This window comes from Schistocerca piceifrons, chromosome 2 (genome assembly GCF_021461385.2).
Source record: "Schistocerca piceifrons isolate TAMUIC-IGC-003096 chromosome 2, iqSchPice1.1, whole genome shotgun sequence".
Lineage (NCBI taxonomy): Eukaryota > Metazoa > Arthropoda > Insecta > Orthoptera > Acrididae > Schistocerca > Schistocerca piceifrons.
Window position 1 is genome coordinate 75,225,093 of NC_060139.1, and position 23,259 is coordinate 75,248,351.

Sequence of the window (23,259 nt, forward strand, 5' to 3'; positions counted from 1 at the left end):
TTTAAAATTGGGGTGTGCATTACATTCGGTGGCGCATTAGGTTCACATAAATACAGTATTTTTACTGACGTTCAGTGTAGCTTTGAAATGTTAATCATTTTTACTGCCTAACACTTTAAAGTATGTAACAATGAAAATAATCATTTTTTGACAATATAATGTAATCAGATAAATGCACTCAATAAGCGGTGGCAGAACATGCACATAAAAGGAGGTTATAGTTGGACAAGCTTTCGGAGCCAGTGGCTCCTCCTTCAGGCAGAAGTGTTGAAGGTGAAGGAAGAGGTGTGAAGGAAAAGGACTGGAGACATCTAACTTTCCTCCTCATCCCATCCAGAAAGTCTCCCCTGACCCACGGTTCTGGGTGACCTTTCCGAAATCTACCCCTGTTCGTAGACACCTCTAGTCATTTCCTTCACCCCTCTTCCTCCCCCTTCAGCCTTTCCACCTGAAGAAAGAGCCACTGGCTCTGAAATCTTGGCTGCTTGTAACCTTCTCTTATGTGTGTGTTCTGCCACCGCTTGACAAGTAGATTTTTTACGTATCAAAATACATTATATTTTAAAGTATTGTAGTAATCAGTTAGATATCCAGAAAAGCAATGGCGAGAGAGCACCAATCTACAAGCATGATAGTTAATCTACAAGTAAATTGTTTGAAAAATGTTAGATACTAACTTAACTAAGGTTATAAGCAAACCAGACAAAAAATTACTCACCCAGGAGACATTACACTAATACTTCGTGGCACTGCCTCTAGCCTTCACAGTGACTTCTCTTCAGTGAGGAAGAGGGTGAATAAGTTTCTTCAGGTATGCCATGTGCAATAGAATCCTCTGATTGCTAATTGGAGGTACCAAATTGCAAGGATGTTGATTGCTATTTCACCTACAGTTCCAGATTGTAATGCACGTTTATGGTGTTAAGATTAGGTGATCTAATGGGCCAGTTAGGTGTGATAGTGTGCCTGAGTGTGTCAGGCCAGGAATGTATGCCTGCCTGTATGTGAAAGATGAACGTGTCTGCAGCATACACATCATGAAGATGTAAGAGGGTAGTTTGTTGCAAAGAATCTGGAAGTAAACATCCTAGTTCACGTTCGTGGTAAACTGCACGATTGGGCTAAAGTCACAGTTTGGAAATCTCTCAAAACCCTGTAGAACCACAACTGGCCTGAAACACACCCACCTCACACTGTGGGTTAAACAACTCATTGGGCTGTTGACGCACACAACACTTTGCATCACTTGAAAAGAGGCAAAATCATGACTCGTTCTACCACAGAAATGTGCCTATGTTTGGCTATTGTCTAATTAGTGTTTGGCTCATTGAAGACTTGCATGTAACTACAGTATGTGTCTCAAAAGATACCTGGGAGGGGTCTGCGGGTCACCTAGCATAGCCACCAGCCACCACTGCACCTGACTCTCGGACACTAATCTGCCAGGAGTAGGCTGCGCACATGCTTCCCTGGAGATAAGCATAAACAGTGTTGCCATCTGATTAACTTAAGCTCACCTTTATTTACAGCAGGTGCTCAAAATGATGATGTCCCTCTGTGGTAAGAGCAGCCTGATAGTGTTTGCTAATGTGTATATGTCCCTAAATAAATATCCAGAGAGATTATGCTGTTCAAATAACTCTCGTACAGTCATTCTTCTCTTACTCCATCCATGAACAGAATGGAAATAAACCATAATCTGGGTGTATACGCTCCAGGACATCTGTGGAACAACCTGGGAATTTTTCATCGCTTTAGAGTTCAGATAAATTTTTGTAATTTTGTCTGGTAAGAACTGATAAACAGCAAAATGTGTCAAAGGCTTTAGGGCAAAGACTATGGAATACTTCATTACAATAAACTGCTGCCAGCAAGTGTGATGTCACAACTGTTTATTTTAAGTTTGTTTGAGCAGTTGCCCGTGGGGTCATGTGCATGAGCAGTCCTGTTGCTTATGGGTAGAACCTTCTCCCGCTTCTGGCTATTTAAAGTGTGGCTGTTAGCTATATCAGCAGTAACAACAAGCAGTGAGATGCTATCCGGAAAAATTTTTCTAGTGCGCCCAAACTGCCAGAATGCCGCTAGCACACAGTAGTCTGGGTTGTAGTGGAGAGGGGGTTCGTCCCCACATAAGCTGTATTTACGTTTAGTGATTTTTCTGTTTCCTCTTCCTTTACACTTCTCACATCAAATGGAAACAAAACGGATTTCTGTGGTTGGGAGCTATCAAGTGAATTAAAATACATTCACATAATTACAGAAGGCTAACATATGTTATTAGTTTTTCTGATTTTATTTCCACAATTTTGGCAGTCAATCGCCTTGCAGAACAATAAAATTATTTTTGTTGGTTTGTTAAATAAATGTGGCTTTTATTAATCTTTTCTCTAGAGGCAGTCTATTTTAACTTGTCAGAATCGAAGTGTTTCATTCCACACTATTGGCTAGTTTCAACTGCTCATTGAATTTGAAGTGCACATTTTGATCTTCTGGGATGTATGGCATTATGCCATAATAAAGAACCAAACAGGAGATAATACAGTGCTGATACTCCAAGAAAATTTGCATCCCAAAAACCGCACTGAAATCTTAATATCAGGTTGGAGCCTAATTCAGTGTGAATCTGCACATATGAATGTGCACTTTTAAGCCGAATTATGCATTTTAGTATGGTGTATGAAATTCCATTGCTCTTGGAGTAACCTATTTCTTTTATGAAGTCATGTAAGATCCCTTAATCCTACGTATGTATGAACATATGGGCTTCCTTCTTCATCGTAGCTGCCCACGCGCAGTAACATGTTTTCTGGCGCTCTCTGGCAGCTGCTGAAACGAAGCTATTTGTAACAGGTCACGGGAAAATATTGATAATGGTGCTTTGAAAAGCCTTAGTTTCTAAGTAAATTTCCTTGTATGCAAGATTGATTAGGTTACGTGTGCGAATGTGCAATGAATTTCTTAAATCAGAGCGTTTGACTCTCATTTAAAACTTAACACATTGAAGACTAGCCACTTAGAAGAATTTCAAGCTCAGAAGACAATACATTGTCGTCATTTAAAATTTTAATCGCATATTTTTGTGGTGTATCTTCGCAACACACGTAAAAAAGACCAATATTATCTGTGAAAGCTTAACTTTTTTGTGGCTACACTATGTAAATTTATTTAGATAATTAACTTTTCCTATTCGCGTGTTCACACTACTTAACAGTGATGTTGCTATTGGCTGACTACGTCATGTGTCTAGTATGCTTCGGAAACTAATGTGCTGTTTCAAATCTATGCTTTCGTAATATGAATACAAAAATATGCAGCGTACTGTAACATGAAAATACGCAGCATAAATCTTTCTGCACATCACAGATCTTTCCATAACTTTTTTTGCAGAGTTTTTTTCGTTCTCTGAAGCTCCACACTGGTGTAGAAAACCTTTACCATTCAGAGAATTTATATTTTTACAGCTCCAATGGAAAGCATGTTGTCACTTATCATGGGAAAAGTGTGTTTTTCACCTTGGAAGAAGTTTATTTTCACATGGGAAAAGTGCAGTTTTTAACTGGGAAATCTGGGAAAAATTCAGAATTTTTTTTTCTTGTCCGCATATGCACCCTGATGATATTTGTTGCAATAAAAGGTGCCCCCTGTTACACATCTCAGTTATCTGAAGGTTATGGATATAAAAAACTTAGTCTAATAGATGAGGATAATTAGGATGACAAAAAATACTGATGTTCTTAGGAAAAAAGATTTGTGGGAATTGACTTCAAAGATAATAAACTCTTTGTATGAAGAGAATGAAGGCGTCTAAGTAGAGAATAATATGCCAGTCACATTGCTCCATTTTCATATTTGAAACAAGTTTGTGTTCTCACAGTTGTTAAGGAGTGAGACAACAGAACACCACTGTGGTAATATCAAAATAACACTACTTTCTTACCGAGCGAGGTGGCGCAGTGGTTAGACACTGGACTCGCATTCGGGAGGACGACGGTTCAATCCCGCGTCCGGCCATCCTGATTTAGGTTTTCCGTGATTTCCCTAAATCGCTCGAGGCAAATGCCAGGATGGTCCCTTTCAAAGGGCACGGCCGACTTCCTTCCCCATCCTTCCCTAATCTGATGAGACCAATGACCTCGCTGTCTGGTCTCCTTCCCCCAACAAACAAACCAACCAACCAACACTACTTTCTTAAGGAAAATTAACCAACAGTGATAATTATTGGTTGTGAGGTGCAGGAGAATGCAAGACATTAGTGGAAGTAGATTGATAAACGGTGGGAGGCAGCACGAGGTGGATTAAGAGATTGCGATATAGTATATTTAGTCATGGTCAATTCCAGATATCATAACAGGTTTACATTACTTAATCTTGTTTAAACCACAGTCTCCTTTTGTCACATTTACATTTGAACATGCTTTCTGTGAAACTGTAAATGAGGTGTTCACATGCCACCATTAGGCAGGTCACACAGCATACATTTGTTAGCCTCTTGCTATCATTCAAGATGAGGCCGCAAGTAGAGATTTTATACCTCACATAGTTTTTAGACAGATGGGAGGGGGAGATTGCAAGACTAGGAACAGCAAAGCAAATGACAGCGTAGGGAAACAATGTTGCAAACAAAAAGTGGAATATTTATTTTAAATTCACTACTGATGGTAGCAGAACCAGAACTCATCCTAGACAGCAACCTCATTCATCCACTGTTAAGAAAGGTAGCCCAAAAAATGCCTCCTGTATCATATGATATTAGTCTCCAAAAAGCATTCCCACCAACTCATTGTACCCCTGTCCTCCCTCCAGCTAGTTCTTAACAATTTTTGCATTTACTAAGGTTATTAGATAACTTTGCAGCTAAGGTAGGTCATGTTAGAAGATTAGGTAAATCTGTGTATTGAATAATTCATTGATGAAACTAATAAGGGGAGGAAAATAAGAGATCTATAGTTAGTAACAAAGTATTATGACTAGAGTAGCCCCAGTTTGTCTAATTTACTTCCACATAAAAAAAAGTGACGGTAGTGCACACTGTGACTTGGCTCTTGAGTAGTGCTGTGGACAAACCCATTTTTTGTCAGTATGTATTGGCTGTTCTACATCCGTAATCCACAAGCCACTTTATGGTCTCTGTGTTGGAGGCAGCTTCATGTATCACTGTCACTTCCCCCTTTTTCCTGTTCATCTTGACTGATGCACAGGAAAAAAAGATTATTGTTAAACCCCTGTGTGAGCTCAAATCTCTCTAACGTTACTTTTGAGGTCTTCTGTGATACATACAGAGGAGAAAGCACTACATTGGTTGACCCATCGAGGAATGTACACTCCCCGATTTTAACAGTAACCCACACCATAATGCACAATGCCTCTCTTGTAGCATCTACCACTAGATCCTGGTCATCTTAAAGAGGCACTTGCAGATGCTAAATGAACCTGTGATAAGATACTCTCTGCATCTTCTGTGTCCCCTGTCATTTCTGCCTGGTAAAAGTTCCAGACAGATAAGCAATGGGTGTAACAAATGGTTGCAAGATTCCTTCCTCATGGGTGGACTCCACTTCTAGTACTATCCCAATGGATCTGTTTGCATCTGCCTCTCATGCTATTTGTTTTATGTGATTGTTCCACTTCAAATCACTCTATATGTACACCTATGTATTTAATGTATGTGACTGCTAACATTAATTGTTCAGCAGTCTTAAAATAATACAATAATGGGTCTTCTATTTACGCCAATATGTTACACTTGTTTATGATCAGGGTCAACTGCCATCTGCACCTGTCAGTCCTCTACAGGGCTCCTTGCTTTTCGCTACAATTTTGTAGTGTTGAGATTCGTTTATACACAATTGTGTAATCCACAAATGGCCTCGTAGAGCTTCCAAAGCTGCTGTTACATCAGAATATTTCTATTAAGACTGATATGCTGTGTTCTATTTTGTCAGAATTCTTCAGTCCAATCACAAAGCTGTCTGATATTCCATACACTTGTATTTTGTTCATTAAGTGATAATATTGATCTTCAACAAAACTTTCCAAAAGTTGAACACAGCATTAGTCTGGGTGCTGATATCTGCTGTCTTATGAGTCTTGTTGACAAATGAGCAAACTGAAAGTTACATGATCTTCTTCTTCTTTTTATGGAACAAAAGTTCATTTCTACAGAGGAGATTTCCAGTCCCTCAGAAAGATCGCGATACAGGAGCATAAAACATGTTCTAAAATAATTCAATAGCCCGATTTCAGAGATATAGGCGTATAGAGTGTGTGTGTGTGTGTGTGTGTGTGTGTGTGTGTTTGATGACACGTTTTGAAAATGGAAATGACCTGTGGCAGACAACTGCTTGAAGAGCAGCATGTTCTTTGGCATACTCTATGTAGGATCATAGTAAGCAAACACTTGTGTTACAGGGCATTTTTAAAATCATTTACCGAATGTAACCTCCTTCTTTAACTTTAGTATGTGTATTTTGTAATGTTGAGATCTTTATTGAATCATAAACTTTGAAAAGTGCTTAAGTTAACTGACATACATTTATGAGAAATTGAGGAAAACTGTTTAATTTGTATAACAACTGTCTACGGACATCTCCATTGGCAGTGTTGTAGTTATGATGCAAGTGTGATTGTCAGACAAGAGACTGGATTTCTAGTGTTTCATTTTGACCATATAATTAATCGTTGAAAGCTGGGAACTGATGCCTTAAAAAAAGTAAAAGTTATTGAAATTACGCACTCTGTTCTATTTACTTTATCTTGGTTACATACAATATTATGCATACAGTTCTACATTGCACAGTACTAATGTGTTGTTCTACAACAATAATCCATTTGACAGTCCATTCAGTCGTTGCCTTAGGTTGTAGTTCTTTGCAGGCCACTTTAAAATTTCTTCATAGAAAAGTAGGTGTTTGTCAGACAGATAACATCAGTTTTCAACGTCTCTCATATACTTGACTTGGTTGGAACCTTTCCTGGCGGAGCAGCTAGTTTTTCTAGTGGTGCAGTCAGTGGATCACATTGGAGGCCCAGATGGCAATTGTGACTTATCAATCATGTGTGTGTAGAAGCTGTAATACAACCTTTTCTGGTGTTACCAAAATCAGAATGTGAGAAAGTGCCGTTAAGAAAATGACACCTTCCCTTCTCTTCCAATACTTGAGATTTTTGCCTGGTTTCAAACTTGTAAGAGTCACCTTTGTGACATCATGCACAATAAACAATCTGTGCTGTTTCCCTTATATAATGTTAAAATCCCTGTTGCAGGGTAAAACCTTCTATCTTCTTACAACAGAAACGTGCTGAGTGTGTGATTCTTATTCTGAGATGAGTAGTTGTGTGGGGATAGACATTCAGTGTATTCTTGTAATATACTCTTAGGAAACACTCGTATTACAAATATTTGGTAAATACTACTGCCATCCTATAATGCAAGTTTAACTGTGTAAATAGCAAGGACAACAGTTAAAACAATTGCAGCACATTGTTTTCGTGTAAATGGTACTGATAAAACTCTGCAGGGGTGCGACTAGAAAGTATTAAGTGATATGCAGCATTGTCAGTGCTGCTAGCTAAATTTTATTTTGAAACTGAAGGAGTCATTGAGTGATGCCACCTATATAAATCGTTTAGTGTGTTTGCTAATAAACTGATACCCCTTTAATGTTAGTCTGAAGCAGTAGCAAACTCAGTATCATAAAATTCAATTATTGTTAAAAGTTTGTTGTGTGACTGCAGTTCCCTCCAAAGGTTGTAGGACGAACATTTCTATCTTTCATAGTATTATTATTGAACTTTTTCTTCTGTTTTTCTGCATTGCTTTGGTTTCTTCCTTTGTTTTACCGCCCCTTGATGTGCTACAGGGTCTTTCCTGGCGCATATTAGTAACTAATAATTTCGTTAGAAAACAAAATTTGAAACTGTATAATGATAGTAATAATATATTTGAATATGGTATTCCTTTCTTTTCTTGTGTTAATGGGATTTGAACTTCATTTTACATGGTGGATCTATGTGCATAGCACAGTATATACAAAAATTATCGCAACTGTATACACAAGTATTTTAGGAGAATATTGCCTTATTGTTAAATTGTTGGGCTGTAACTCTGAAGGAAGAATAAAATATTTGAGATGATTATTACCTACATATAAAAAGATTTATTTAAAAACAAGAGAACCTTTTAAGCCTCTAACATTCACATTGATATAATATGTCGCCGATATTTCCATATGTTTGTGCTCATAGTAGCAGGAAGACAAAGAATGTAGTATGGAAGCATAAAAATGAGCAGAACTTACAATGTTTAAAAGGTACAGTGCCACATATAATACAGTTTTAATTTCATTTCACTGAATAGCAGTTTTATTGAGTTCAGATTTGTTCTTTTCAGATCTGTTCTTGTGTGGTATTCAGTTTTTGCATTAGCTCGCACATATTTATGATGATTGGTTATCAGAGCACATTTGAAATTACATGAAACAGTCATCATTGTACTGTATTATAGAAATGCTGGTTCATTGACCGCATGAACTGAAAAAATTCGCAGATTATTATATCAGATAATACAATGATGCTGCAGGTATGAACTAGGTAGGGTACAGAAAATAGCACTACTCTTCATTTTGTACTGGTTACATTTGTTTCATATAAGTTTGAAAGTTGTGCAACCTGAACAAAGTTACATGGTCACCCAGGACCATGATTCAGTGGATGCAATAATCCACTGACAATACTAAATATACCAATGAAACAAAAGTTTAAAAGTGGAGTAATTGTAAAACAGAGGACAATTCAGAGTGAGAAACTACAAATTCTAAAGAGGGGGTGTTACAAAAAGTCACTATGAAAAGCAGCAACTACTAAAATTATACACCCATAGCAAGATGCTAGCAATGGCTGGAGTTTGGGTGTGAACAGTAGACAAATGGAAAAGAGTTGTGTAATTTTTGGTCAGATGTATGGTGGAGTGGAAACTGTGCTTACTTTTTTTTTTTACAAAAAAGGCTATTTGTGAAATTCTGATGTGCTGTACTGGAAGTAAAGCAGTGTATGATAGTGTTATTAATATACTTCACACCCATCTTTCACTGTAAGTTTAGTAGTTGTCGTACTAACATAGAAAACTAAATATCTGTTCCTCAGTGGGTATGTGGCATGTGATCTCATAATTCTCTCACTTTCATGTTTTACTTTTAATGGGGGTTGCCACAGGTACTGTTATTAGGGGAGGACATGAACCATGCAACAGATTAGACATCAGGTTGGTGATAGGCTAGTGCAGTGTGTGCTTCATTTCAAAATTGAACTTCAGAAAATCTTAACACTAGAAGAAAAATGGCCTAATGAACTCCAGCCCAGAGTTGTTGCATAACAAAGTAATTCTTTTGTTTCTTTAGTTGGTTTATCCTTTTTGGAGATGGCTGACAAATACATTGTATAATTGGCTATTGGGGTAACTGAAGGGATTCTGGTAGCCCTGTATTTGTGCAGCAAACCAATATTTAGATAGATATTTTGCTACATGTGCAAAGTTAATAGGGAGGTATTGTTTCTTCTGAAATGAGCAGCCACAGACAAATTGCCGTTATTGTGTGTAGATGGTGTAACAGATTGAGGAAAGAGACAAAATTTATCTGCTAAATGAAGGGCTCAGGGAAATTTTGTGGTCAGCTTAACCACCAGTCCAGTTAATGAAAATATTTATAAATATAATAAGTAGACAAGACAGTGACAGTCATTGAACTCTTCAAGAACACTGAGTGATGCCTGAAAAGGTTTACTTAAGAATGTCGCTTGATTCTTGTAGCCCTAGAACATAAATGTTCATTGTCCAGTAAAGATGAATGTTACTGGTGAACAGGAAATAATGTTAATGAGAAAGGAAAATGATTTCGTTTGGTTGGACACTGGATAACTAGTAGAAAAGTTTTTTAACTTTGGACTAGATGGAGATGACTGTTCACTAAAAAGACTGACCTCCAGAAGATAAGAGACATTGAAATACACATTATTGGATCAAAAGTACCTGGACAATCCTAAGTAATGCAGAATTGACAACTATATATCGTGACCACTATATATCAACAGAGATGAGCCTGTCAGTATAAAAGGTGGGGAATATTGTGTTGTCAGTCGAGAAGCAAGAACAGCAGAATGGGTCAGTCAGGAGAGCTCAATGACTTTGACTGAGGACTGGTCATTCGATGTCAATTGAGAGCTGTTTCCACCAGGGAAATTTCAACCCTTCTAAAGCTGTCCAAGTTAACTAGAGGCGTGATTGTGAAGTAAAGGTGGAAAAGAAACTGCAGACTTCATGTGCTGACAGGGGAGGACTTGTCAAGTGTGGCAGTCAGTTGTAGCAAAAGGCGTGAAACAGTGGAATGAATCACTCGTGGGTATCCAAGTTATGACTCCACAAAGGGAGTCAAGAAGAATGGTGTACAATGGTTGAGCAGCCCCTCATAAGCCACACAGTTTGTCAAATACTTGGACAAAGTCACCTGCCATCATGTGGTATCAGCAGTGAAGTACGGATGAGGTGGTGTCATGGTATGGGATATTTTTTATGGTTAGGCTGTGATTACCTTATTAAAAATGCTAAATGCAGAAGGATATGAACCCATTTTACAGCATTGTGTACTGTGTATAGTACAGGAAGTTTGGAGACAATGATGATTTGTATCTGTGTGACAGTGCACCCAACATAAAGCAGCATCTGTGAGGCAGTAGATTTTGGACCATAACATTCCTGCATGGACTGGTCTGCCCAGTCCCGATCTGAACCTAATGGAACACCTCTGGGATGAGTTAGAATGTCAGCTTCACTCCAGACTCCAGTGTATAGCATCACTACATTCTCTAGTTTCAGTTCTTGAGAAAAAAATGGGCTACTGTTCCTCTGCTGATTTTCTGACTTCTCGCTGAAACTGTTCCCGGCAGAGTTCAAGCTGTTATAAAGGCAAAGGATGGACACACCCCTTAGTAATACCCACTAATCATTGCTAGCCATTGGAAGATATTCTTTGATGCTTTAGAGAGTGTGCGCACGTGCACTCATACACACGCACACAACCTGTACGCCTACGCACAATGCGGGTACGTGTGTATGTGCGCTTTTGAAAAGCTGTGTGTGCCCTTTTCAAAAGCTGTGCGTGCCCTTTTCAAAAAAATGTCTTCAAAAAGCTGGCAAAGCTTCATTTTTTTTCATTTACATGTGTCTGTTGACACCTAGTTGCTTCTGCTATTCAGTGAGTGGTCTCTCTTACTCCTAATTATTAATGTAGGACTTTCACTACTTGCCACATCTGCCATAGTGACTATATTTGTGCATTTCAAATAGATATGCAAAATTGCCTGAAAACCTTTATCTCTAAGCCCTTACAGTTGAACCAACAGTACTCTTTAATCCAACTGAACTTCATGCTCTGGTGTTCTTCCTATATGTTGAGTACACCAAAATGTTGCAAGATAACCATATTTTTGTACACTTGATGTCTGATTTGGTTGAGCAGCCTCTTCCAGCTTTCAGTGAGAAAATGCAAGTTGTGTATTACATACTCGTCAGAATTACATTTACTCTAAAGCCTATGCCATTCCCCCTCCCAGGCTCTTAATTGCTAGTGAACATTGAACAGCAACTTCCTCTGACAACAACATTACCCATGTGCATCGCTTGATTGACAGTTATTTCCTCCACCACCACACAACTTTCTGCTACTGTGTGGTATCTGCTCTGTGAAATAATCAGTCTTTCAAAGGCTTCACGTTCGAGGACTGTTAATGAAATATTGCTATTCTGTGAATATGTCTGAGTGACAGTCCTTTTTACTGACTATTTTGGCTGATAATAGATCTGTGAAGTACATAGGAAGGACACTTCCTCAACATTCCTTTTACGGTTTAGCAACTGGATTAGGACATTCACATCCACCCTAATATGAACAATAGATTGTTGTAGTTTTGTGCACTGTGGATAAAATTGAGAGGTTTATTTAGGTGGGAAACCATAATTTGGCATTGCCCTCTATTGAAATATTGTAAGAAGAGGAAAATGAAGCAAAAAGATTGAAAGTTAATGATGAATCAATAATTTTAACCTCCAAGGAATATTAGAAATGTACACCACAATATCAGCAGTGTGTTTTACAGTTGGTAGAAAAGATGTAGAATTCTGATAAATATTGAATAGGCAGGGCAGTGAAGAAAGAAAGAAAGGAAAGCAATACGCCAAACTGTACCAAAAGAGAGGTGATAGGCTTTGAGAGTTGAATATGCTGAGAGTAATTCACTGTTGCTTCATACTTTTATGCACTTTGTCTTAGTTTTAATACTTCTGGGACCTCCATGGTACAGCTTGACATAATGATATTGGTTGCTTTGTCAACCTCTAAATTTAGGATTTCTTTTTCCAGATGATAACCATGAAACTTAGGAAGCCATACACAACTGCATCCATGTGGTCTTCTGGTAAAATAACTTGCACTGGGGCAACAAGTGAAGAACAAGCAAAAATTGCAGCAAGACGTTTTGCAAGATGCTTACAGAAACTTGGTTTCAACACTAGGTTCAACAATTTTAGGGTAGTAAATGTGCTAGGCACATGTTCCATGCCATTTGCTATTAAAATAACAGCATTTTCTGAACGCTACAAAGAGACTGCTGAGTAAGTAATCGTTATAAAGTCATTGCCTTTATTACGCATTTTCTAGATCTACATAATACTTTTGTATCTCATAAGACACAAAAAAACTACAAGATTTCATAAATCCTAGTTGCAAATGTGACCATCCTAAGTTGTTGGATAAACTTACATTATATGCTTAGTATCCCATTTTTTATTTAAATTTATCATATTTGCGTTACAGTTATGAACCTGAGCTTCATCCAGGTGTTACATATAAGCTTAAACAGCCAAAAGCAACACTCAAAATATTTTCGACTGGTAGCATCACAGTAACAGGTGAGTGCTTCTCCATTACTAATGTACTTTGTACTCATATAGTTTGTGATTTTTCTGTTTTGGGGAATTGTTGCTTAAAAAAATGACAAACACATGTTGATTGTATGTTATTTGCAACACACTTTCTACATAATGTATTGCGCTCTTTGTTTTGAAAACTGGAAATGGCAATATTCTTCACAATAATTTGTGTGAATCCACCTCAAATTATTTCATCTGTTTCTTGGCTTACATAAATTTGTGTACTTTACATAACTTGAAAATGTACATTTCTGTGGGATTTATTTTTTAAATTTTTACTTCATTCTTGATGTGTCAAAGGCAGTAAAAATTGCACGCGGAATTCAAGGCATAAAATTGTGGACTGTTCATGGCCATATTGTCAACTAGATAACTTGAAATAGTTGCTGAAAGAAACGCGTTTGGAAATGTCTTGGAATTTTATAACTTCATCGTACACAAAATGTTTGAAATAATTCTGATCTGATGCACTTATTTAGTTTGATTTTATGTGATTTTACTTTCAAAATTGGTTTATTTTTACTAAAAACGGAGATAATTACTTGTTGCACTGATCCAGGTGGCACCTTACGCGCTTGTGATTTCCTAAATGAACCAACTGCTATGTCATAAACATATTTGTTCGCAAAGCAATATACAGTAATGTTGAAATATACAAGAACTGTTTTAATCATACATTGCAATGTCGAATCTTCTGGAATCCACTGTTATTCATTCACTTTCCACCTTGAAACGTACCACAAAGGAAACTGGTCATTGTCAGAAGTTGTTCACTGCATCTTCAGATGTTGTATCACATCCTTCTGGATCTCCTGAATATCATAGGTTTTTGTAAAATGTCAGATAGTCACTTCCTAGTGTGGAAAGAATTGACTAGAACAGGGACATCAAATCACTGTACTTCTCTTTTGTTATAGGGAGGATGGAGGTGTACAAAGATTTGGTGTCTGACAATGGGATGATGTTGATTTTTCTTATTTTCTTGTTACAATCCAGAGCTCTAAACTTGTTAAAATCTTCTCTAAATCCTGTAACAAACGAGTGCTGTGGTGTGAAGTTGAACAGACATATCATCTGCCGTCTGAATGACTTCCCAGTCACATCTTCTGTCTAGACATGTGGCGATTAAGATGATACTTCGAATTGATAATTGTGCTGTGGGTTATTTCGTGAAAAACATAAGGTTTTTCACACTTTCCTCTTGCACTTCTGGCCTTACTCCTCAGTCAGAGGGCAACTTCATTTTTCCGTCTTTTATGCCCTGTAGAGATTGCCGAATGCATGGAATCTCAGTCCATTACAGTATGACCAACAACCATGAATTTGGAACAGTGGTTTCTAGTTCAGGTATTTTCTGAACATCGGTCAAGCACACTGCAGCAACGTTCAACAAGAATGTAGCAAATGCTTGCCCTAACCTTTTCGCTATTTAAATTTTTACAATGGAATTGTTCATTGTATAAAAGCAAGAAGTCCAATTTTTAAAGTTTTGAGAAAGAAAAAATGTTTTTCTGCACTTGTAATGCAATATGAGACATAATTGTTTGTATGTGTAAAGTGCGCACCCACACGCACACCAACCACTATAATAAAGCCAGAATAGCATTGTTCTGTAGGTTACTAACACTTTTACTGACAAAATACGTAACTATACATAATTCCTTTCAACATGGAACAAACAAAATTTGTAAGTGAGCAATAATGTTATCATTTTTGGTTTATTTCCTTTATTTCTAAATGAGTTTATGCACATGCAGGCATGAAAATAAAAGGTAACATAAATGGAATGAATATTATTTTCTTCGTACAGCACATGGCATTGTTTATTTTCTTATGTGGTATTTTTATACAACCCCACTGTTAAGAGCTGTGCTATAGTCAACAGATACTGAAGAAAAAAAAGACAAGTTATTAAATCAAGTCATACTGTTGAAAAAGGCAGGTAATGCATTTTCACTGACGTCCATTCTAGTACTCGCCTCAGAAGGCGTGACATAATGATGAACCATCTTGGGATCTTCCTGTTTTGTTGATCTGATTGCTATTCATCCTGCCTCATAGGCCTTCCTCTACAGGTTCATAAGAGGGCCATTTCTTGGTCCATGCTGGGACAAATGGAATGTGTGATGGACTATACTCCCAATGAAGGGACGAGCAACCACTCTTGCCAGAATGATCTGGAGAATACAGGAAGTTGGAGAACAACACAAGAGCAAACAGCACCTTCAAGCTTCTAGGAACGTCCTTTGCTGTTGATTCATCACTTACTTGTTTTCCCATAATGCTTAGGCCACCTTGCATGCATATCAGTGATCCCAGTTCCTTCCACCATCTTTATTGCACCATACCTTTTTACATTAGCAATGATTGTACAGTTATTCTTTCGGAGTGTAGACTCTGTCGCAACACCTAATTTATTTTCTTGAATACACCAGAATACCTATCACGGAAGGAATGGCCTCTTAACAGAAATGCCCCTTCCCCCCAAAATCGTTTATCGTGGACCAAACCCATGCAGAAACAAATAAATGAAAGATTCCTATTTTGGTGTGGACACACATGTGAGTAAAGTGAAGTTTCTTTGTGGATGGTTTAATCTTGTTGGTGAGATAGTCCAGTACGAATGTGCACGTCTCATTGGCCCCTTTTGTGGGCTGGCTGTCATGATACCTGTTGTCTTGCAGGTCATGCATAGTAAATACATCTTCCCCTAGCTGCCTTTGGTAGAATATTTCCTGAACAGTTATATAAGATAGAGGTAAATCTTGCATGTAATGAAAGGCAATGCAGACTGCATCATTGGACTGGCAGGATTCTGAGTGTGGTTTCATTGAGAAATAAAATTTGAGACTTACGCACTTGTGAATACTTACCTCACTTGCTCCTGCTAATTTAACATTTTGTGATAAGTGCAGACTTCATTTTGACTTGAAGTTCTTTTCAGAGACTGCACAAATGTTTGGGGCCTGCCAAATCTGTAGCCAAAGTTCTCATTGAAATAATTAACATAAAAGGCATATTTTACTTCAAGATTTGGCTGTTTTTCTCAAAATAAATCGTACCTTTTTTAAGGTTGGGTCTTGTATCCAAGTAATTTACTGCTTAACCCCCATAACGAGATATTTTGATAGGAAACTTGAGAATGTGGTCCCGGATTTCAGCGCAGATTTCACGTGACATAGTAGCATGCATCTTATTGAATCCTCTTGCCCATTGGGATTTCGCCTTCAGCCAGCAGCTTAGCAATCCTGAATACAAACTTCTGTGTTACTTGATGTTAACTAGTGAACACATGCCTACAGACATGCAGATGATTCTGATGTCCAGTTACAAAATAAGTATCAGATTCACATTCCACTTTTGATCAATCTCCTCCTTGATTAACAGCCCTTGGTCTTCACCATTTAATGAGATGCCATTCAATCAGTCTCGTTAGGTGGGTATCCTATTCATTTTTGGATCCACAATCATAGAAAGCACTAAATATCTCCAACCTCTATTCTTCTTGCAGTTTAATGAAGCTGTGATTGCACCTGAAAAACACGCACACGCACGCGCGCGCGCAGAGAGAGAGAGTGAGTTACAGTTACATAGGTAAAATCTTTGTTAGGCACCCGTTAGGTAATCAGTAATCGTCCCAATCCTTTTTGTGGAAGTGGAATGGTTGAACAGATAATATTTAGGTAAAAATGATAATTTCCACCATACCTGCAGGGCAGTCCAATACTTCTCTGCGGAACTACCTGTCCTGCATAGCTTGATAATATGCACAGCACAACCACCATATAGCATAGCTTGATAATATGCACAGCACAACCACCATATAGCATATATTGTCAGCAACAGCACTCAGTGTCCATCTAAAAAAACAGAAAGAATGTGCCAGTCTTAACATCTGAAATATAACAGTGCTCTCTGCATAGGTTGGTTGGCACTGATAGACGTTCTGTATTGAAATACACTAACTGCAGTACTAATTTTCTTCTACATCTACATGGATGCTCTGCAAATCACATTAAAGTGCCTGGCAGAGAGTTCATCGAACCACCTTCCCAATTCTCTATTATTCCAATCTCGTATAGTGCACAGAAAGAATGAACACCTATATCTTTCTGTACGAGCTCTAATTTCCCTTATTTTATCATGGTGATCGTTCCTCCCTATGTAGGTCAGTGTCAACAAAATATTTTTGCATTTGGAGGAGAAAGTTGATGATTGGAATTTCGTGAGAAGATTCCGTTGCAATGAAAAAGCCTTTCTTTTAATGATTTCCAGCGCAAATCCTGTATCATTTCTGTGACATTCTCTCCCATATTTCGCGATAATACAAAACGTGCTGCCTTTCTTTGAACTTTTTCTATGTACTCCGTCACTCCTATCTGGTAAGGATCCCACACCACACAGTAGTATTCTAAAAGAGGACAGACGAGAATAGTGTAGGCAGTCTCCTTAGTAGGTCTGTTACATTTTGTAAGTATACTCCAATAAAGCACAGTGTTTGGTTATCCTGCCGCACAACATTTTCTGTGTGTTCCTTCCAATTTAAGTTGTTCGTAATTGTAGTACCTAGGTATTTAGTTAAGTTTACAGCTTTTAGATTAGACTAATTTATCATGTAACCGAAGTTTGAGTTCCTTTTAGCACTCTTGTGAATGTCCTCACAGTTTTCGTTGTGTAGGGTCAACTGCCACTTTTCGCACCATTCAGATATTTTTTCGAAATCGTTTTGCAGTTTGTTTTGATCTTCTGATGACTTGGTCAGTTGATAAATGACAGAGTCATCTGCAAACAACCGAAGACAGCTGCTCAGATTGTCTCCAGAATCGTTTATATAGATGAGGAACAACAAAGGGCCTAGAACACTACCTTGGGGAACGCCGGAAATGACTTCTGTTGTACTCCAAGACTTTCCGTCAATTACTACGAACTGTGACCCCTCTGACAGGAAATCACAAATAGTCACGTATCTGAGATGATATTCCATAAGCACTACAAGCCGCGTGTGTGGTACAATGTCAAAAGCCTTCCGAAAATCCAGAAATATGGAATCGATCTGAAATCCTTTGCCAATAGCACTCAACACTTCATGTGAATAAAGAGCTAGTTGTGTTTCACAGGAACGTTATTTTCTAAACCCATGTTGACTGTGTGTCAATAGACCATTTTCTTTGAGGTAATTCGTAATTTTTGAACACAATATATGTTCCAAAATCCTGCTGCATATCAACGTTAACAATATGGGCCTGTAATTTAGTGGATTACTCCTACCTCCTTTGTTGAATATTGGTGTGACCTGTGCAAAACAAACATTTGGCATGTTTGTTTTGTAGTTTTTGCAACAGTGTTCTAATCCGTTTTGTGTGCCAAGGAGGATGAGCTCTGTCATTTGTTAATTTATTCGGTATAAAACTCAACTGCTGCTGATACTATTTCTTTGAATTTAAGCCACATCTGGTCTACACTTATTTGATTAATTTGGAATGAGTGGAGATTCTGTAAGGAAGGCATCAAGTGAATTTTTATCTGCTTTTTTGAATAGGTATATTTTTCACTTATTTTTTGAGGATTTGGGGATTACAATATTCAATCTTGCTACGTCAACTCTGTGTTCACTAATCCCTGAATCGGTTTTGGTGCTCGTTATTAACTCAGGATTATTTGTTGCTAAGAAGTCAAGTGTGTTTTCACAACCATTTACTATTCGCATAGGCTCATGAGCTAACTGCTCGAAATAATTTTTGGAGACTGTCTTTAGCACAATTTCGGATGATACTTTATGCGTACCTCCAGAGTTACACACGTATTTTCACCAACATATCAAGGTTAAATTCGTCACCACCAACTATTATTGTATGAGTCGAGTACGTGTTTGAAATAGCTCAAGTTTTCTTTGAACCTTTCAGCAACATCTACATGTACATTTATACTCCGCAAGCCACCCAACGGTGTGTGGCGGAGGGCACTTTACATGCCACTGTCATTACCTGCCTTTCCTGTTCGTCGCGTATGGTTCGCGGGAAGAACGACTGTCTGAAAGCCTCCTTGTGCGCTCTAATCTCTCTAATTTTACATTCGTGATCTCCTCGGGAGGTATAAGTAGGGGGAAGCAATATATTCGATACCTCATCCAGAAACGCACCCTCTCGAAACCTGGCGAGCAAGCTACACCGCGATGCAGAGCGCCTCTCTTGCAGAGTCTGCCACTTGAGTTTGTTAAACATCTCCGTAACGCTATCACAGTTACCAAATAACCCTGTGACGAAACGCGCCACTCTTATTTGGATAACTGTATCATCTGAACTGGGAAGTCGGTAAAAGATTCCAATTATTATTTTATTCCAGGTGCCAAGAGTGACCTCTGCCCATACCAACTCGCAGGAAGTATCTACTTAAATTTCATGACAAGATAAACTACTTCTGACAGCAGCAAACATGCCACTGCCAACCACGTTTAGCCTATCCTTTCGGAACACCTTTAGGTTCTTCGCAAAAATTTCGGTTGAGCTTATATCTGGCTTTAGCCAGCTTTCAGTGCCTATAACGATTTGAGCATCAGTGCTTTCTATTAGTGCTTGGAGCTCTGGTACTTTCCCATCACCACTACAACAGTTTACAAATGTTATACCAATGGTTCCTGTATCTATGTTCTTCCTGTGTTCAGCCTGCACCCTTTGTGACTGAAGCCCTTCTTGTGTTTTCCCGAGACCCTCTATCCTAAAAAACCTCCCAGTCCACGCCACACAGCCCCTGCTACCCGTGTAGCCGCCTTCTGCATATAGTGGACACCTGACCTATTCAGCGGAACCTGAAACCCAACCACTCTTTGGCACAAGTCGAGGAATCTGCAGCCTACATGGTCGCAGAACCGTCTGAGCCTCTGATTCAGACCACTCAGCTCTGTACCAGAGGTCCACAATCGGTCCTGTCGACTATGCTGCAAATGGTCAGCTCTGCTTTCATCTTGAAAGCAGGACTGGCAGCCTTTACCACCTCTGTTAGCCACTCGAATCCAGAGAGAATCTCTTCTGATCAAAAGTTACACACATTATTGGTACCGACGTGAGCAACCAGCTGCAGTTGGCTGCACCCTGTACTCTTCATGGCATCCATGAGGACCCTTTCCACGTATTGGTACCGACGTGAGCAACCAGCTGCAGTTGGCTGCACCCTGTACTCTTCATGGCATCCATGAGGACCCTTTCCACGTCTGGAACGACTCCACCTGTTACCCACATGGCGTGCAAATTGGCTTTCTTACCCTTCTTGTCAGCTAATTCCCTAAGGGGCCCCATAATGCGCCTAACATTGGAGCTCCCAACTATCAATAATCCCACCATCTACAATTGCCCAGATCTTGTAGGCTGAGTGGTTTCCTCCGACACAGGTCAGGCAACAGCATCTGGCTCAATGGCAGTGTCAGCCAGAGACAGCATCTGGAACCTGTTTGTCAGACAAACCGGAGAGGCCTTACATGCGGCCGCCTGAGAAGTCTTTTGCCGCCTGCTTCGCACCAGGGCGACCTCGCACTCGACCACAGGTGAAGGGTCAGCCTCAGTGTGAGCAGTAACTGGGTTGGCCACCAGTGAGGACAGATCGGAGGACTCTGACGTGCTGGACGTCCGTTGGATCACCACAGCCGGCCCACAACAGTGGTGCTAATCCACTGCAGCCTCAAGCTGTGTAACCGAAGCCATCATGGCCTGAAGCTGAGAGCGAAGTGTCACCAACTCTGCTAGCATCCGCACACAACAATCGCAGTCCCTGTCCATACTAAAGACCATGGAAAACTAACCTATGCAGATAAACGGGCTATGAGCACATGCTGTACAACACTACTCTAGACCCTGACGGAAACACACACACTGTGTCTAGTAATACGCAGATATTCGAAAACCTAACTAGCACTCAGGTGAAACTAAATAATTTGCCCCTGATTAGGAACTTGTACTATGTCACAAAATCAATTTACTTTCCGATGCAAATGGAAACGCTTCAATTGTAGCTATTGGATATTAAATTTAAATGCAGAAACTCAAGAAACTAAACTGTTAAAACACGCAGATGATACAATAAAATTCGCTCGTGGTTAGGAACTTGTAAATGACACAACAGTGGTTACTTTCCTGTTGCTGCATGTCTGTCAGCTACTGCTGCCTTCAAACATACAGTTACTAACCTGACAGTTGTGGTAACGGCACAGGTGCTGCCAGGACATGGTTCCTTTCAACGCCAAAACATGCATCTTTCTTCTCAGAATGCAAAACGAATTTGTCAATTTGACTTTGTGGCTTCCTTCAGTGACGAGTGATTCAGTTACAGTTACCTGAGAAGTGTCTCACTTCCGTATTGTTGCTTAAATGAAGGCATAAAATGTGTGTATAATTTTAAAAATATATTTCAAATTCCATGAACAAGAGTAATATAAATGTAGTAGAAAAGTTGGAGAATGTAAATACTTTGTGTGTGTGTGTGTGTGTGTGTGTGTGTGTGTGTGTGTACACAATTGTCTGTACATTGTTATTAAAGAATAGTACAAATCCAGTAAGATCTTCTGTCTTTGTTTTTTGTAGCACCAAGTGTTGCTGATGTTCAGGCAGCCATAGAGCGTATTTTTCCTCTAGTCTATGAATTTCGTAAGGAGCGTACAAAAGAAGATTTACTTGCAATGGAGTGGAAGCGCAGAGGACAGAAACGGAAACGCAGTTACACGCACATAGAGATTGAAGAACCAGATGGTTTTGAGGACCCCTTGATGGACACGGAGGATGATGATGAAAATTATGACAGTGAAAAAAGCTGGGATTGAACTTCCAAATTTGTGGAGTGTTATTGAGGAAAGTGTGGAAAACTGATTGTGTAAACTCATATCATGGAAAGACTTGTGCTGCAGACTGAAGTGTGTTTGTAGGAAATACATGATTGTATAAAGTGCATGTGATTTGAATTATGAGCAGTAAGTGTCCAGAGCATTTTCAAAAATGAAATGAGAAGTAACATTTTCATGTATATTGTTACTTTTAATTTACTTGCACAGTGTTAGAATGCCTTGAATGTGCTTGCTATAATACTCATTATTTATGACCGCATTTTTTTTTTGCAGTCTCATCACATCATAATGTTATTTATTTACATTGCATGTTAAAGAAATCACCTTTATAAATAAACTTGCATAAGTTTTTTGCAGAATGCACATTTGTAAACTTTACTCATGCAAGTGTTTATCATTTGTAAGTTAAGAGTAGTTTATGGCATTCTGAGTCACAAAAGATGACTGCAGTTAAAAAATAAGTGGGAACAAAAATTATTTACATTTTGCAGAAAGTGTTTATAGTGTTGTTTGTGAACAAAAGATGTATTACTCATGTTGAAATAAATTGCTTCTGTACAGTTTTGAATGAGGCAATAGTGTGCAAAACATGTAATCAACCCTTGTACAAAGAAAATACAATCTATTATTAAGATTCATTTTATAAAGTAATTTGTGACTGAAATTTTGTTTTAGACTTCAGATTGACGTGTACGATAAGGAAGAAGCGATTTCATTCAATGCATTGGTAACTGCAATAAATGTGACTGCCTGTTTCTGTGTTAACCAGTGCCAGTGATGTATTCCAAATATAAACAAACTATTGTGTGTGTTCGTGGTGTTAAGTGTTTTCATTTTAATTGTTATTTAACAAGAGTTTTTTGTTACATATTTTACTTCAGACAGTAAGAAACAGGATGATATTGAAGAGTTTGTGATACAGCTGCTACTGCTAAACCATAACCGAAGTGGTTTTTGTTCCACCGCATTTGTGAATGTCTTCACTATTAGTCATTTAGTGAATTTTTGTATTTGTTCACCAGTTACTTAATAATATATCAATATATGCTGTAATTTCAGTTGGAGTTATTAAATCCCAATTTTCCTTGGTGCAAGCTTGTATATGTAACAGAAGTTCCACAGGTGACTGTGTATGGGTGAAATGTGCTGTGGTTTATTCGACTTTCTCTGTTGGTCAGAGATGCATTAGGGGTCCTGAAGCTACTTCTTGTTGCAATGTGATACAGCAGGTAGGAATGTGATGTAACAAAATTGAATCGGGTGGGATTCACTCTCACTAGAACATGTAACAGGTACTACTACTACTAGTAGTAGTAGTAGTAGCAGTAGTAGTAGTACTGTTGTTTCCAGCTCCGCAGACTCATTACAAACGAATCTACAAATAGCTGTTGATTCACAGCTTTTTTATTTGTTGATGAATTAGAAGTTTATTGCCTTGTTTAAAACCTTAGGC

The 23,259-nt window shown here is 38.6% G+C and overlaps 1 protein-coding gene across 1 annotated transcript in view; it reads left to right on the forward strand.

Moving 5' to 3' along the window:
• Positions 1-22,859, forward strand: part of LOC124776820 (TATA box-binding protein-like 1) — a 43,238-nt gene extending 20,379 nt beyond the window's left edge. Inside the window, exons 3-5 of the mRNA XM_047251975.1 lie at positions 12,411-12,661; positions 12,864-12,958; positions 21,550-22,859. Coding sequence (XP_047107931.1) covers positions 12,411-12,661; positions 12,864-12,958; positions 21,550-21,785 — 582 coding nt within the window. The 3' untranslated portion in view covers positions 21,786-22,859. The remainder of the gene's footprint in view (positions 1-12,410; positions 12,662-12,863; positions 12,959-21,549) is intronic.
• Positions 22,860-23,259: the final 400 nt, after the last annotated feature.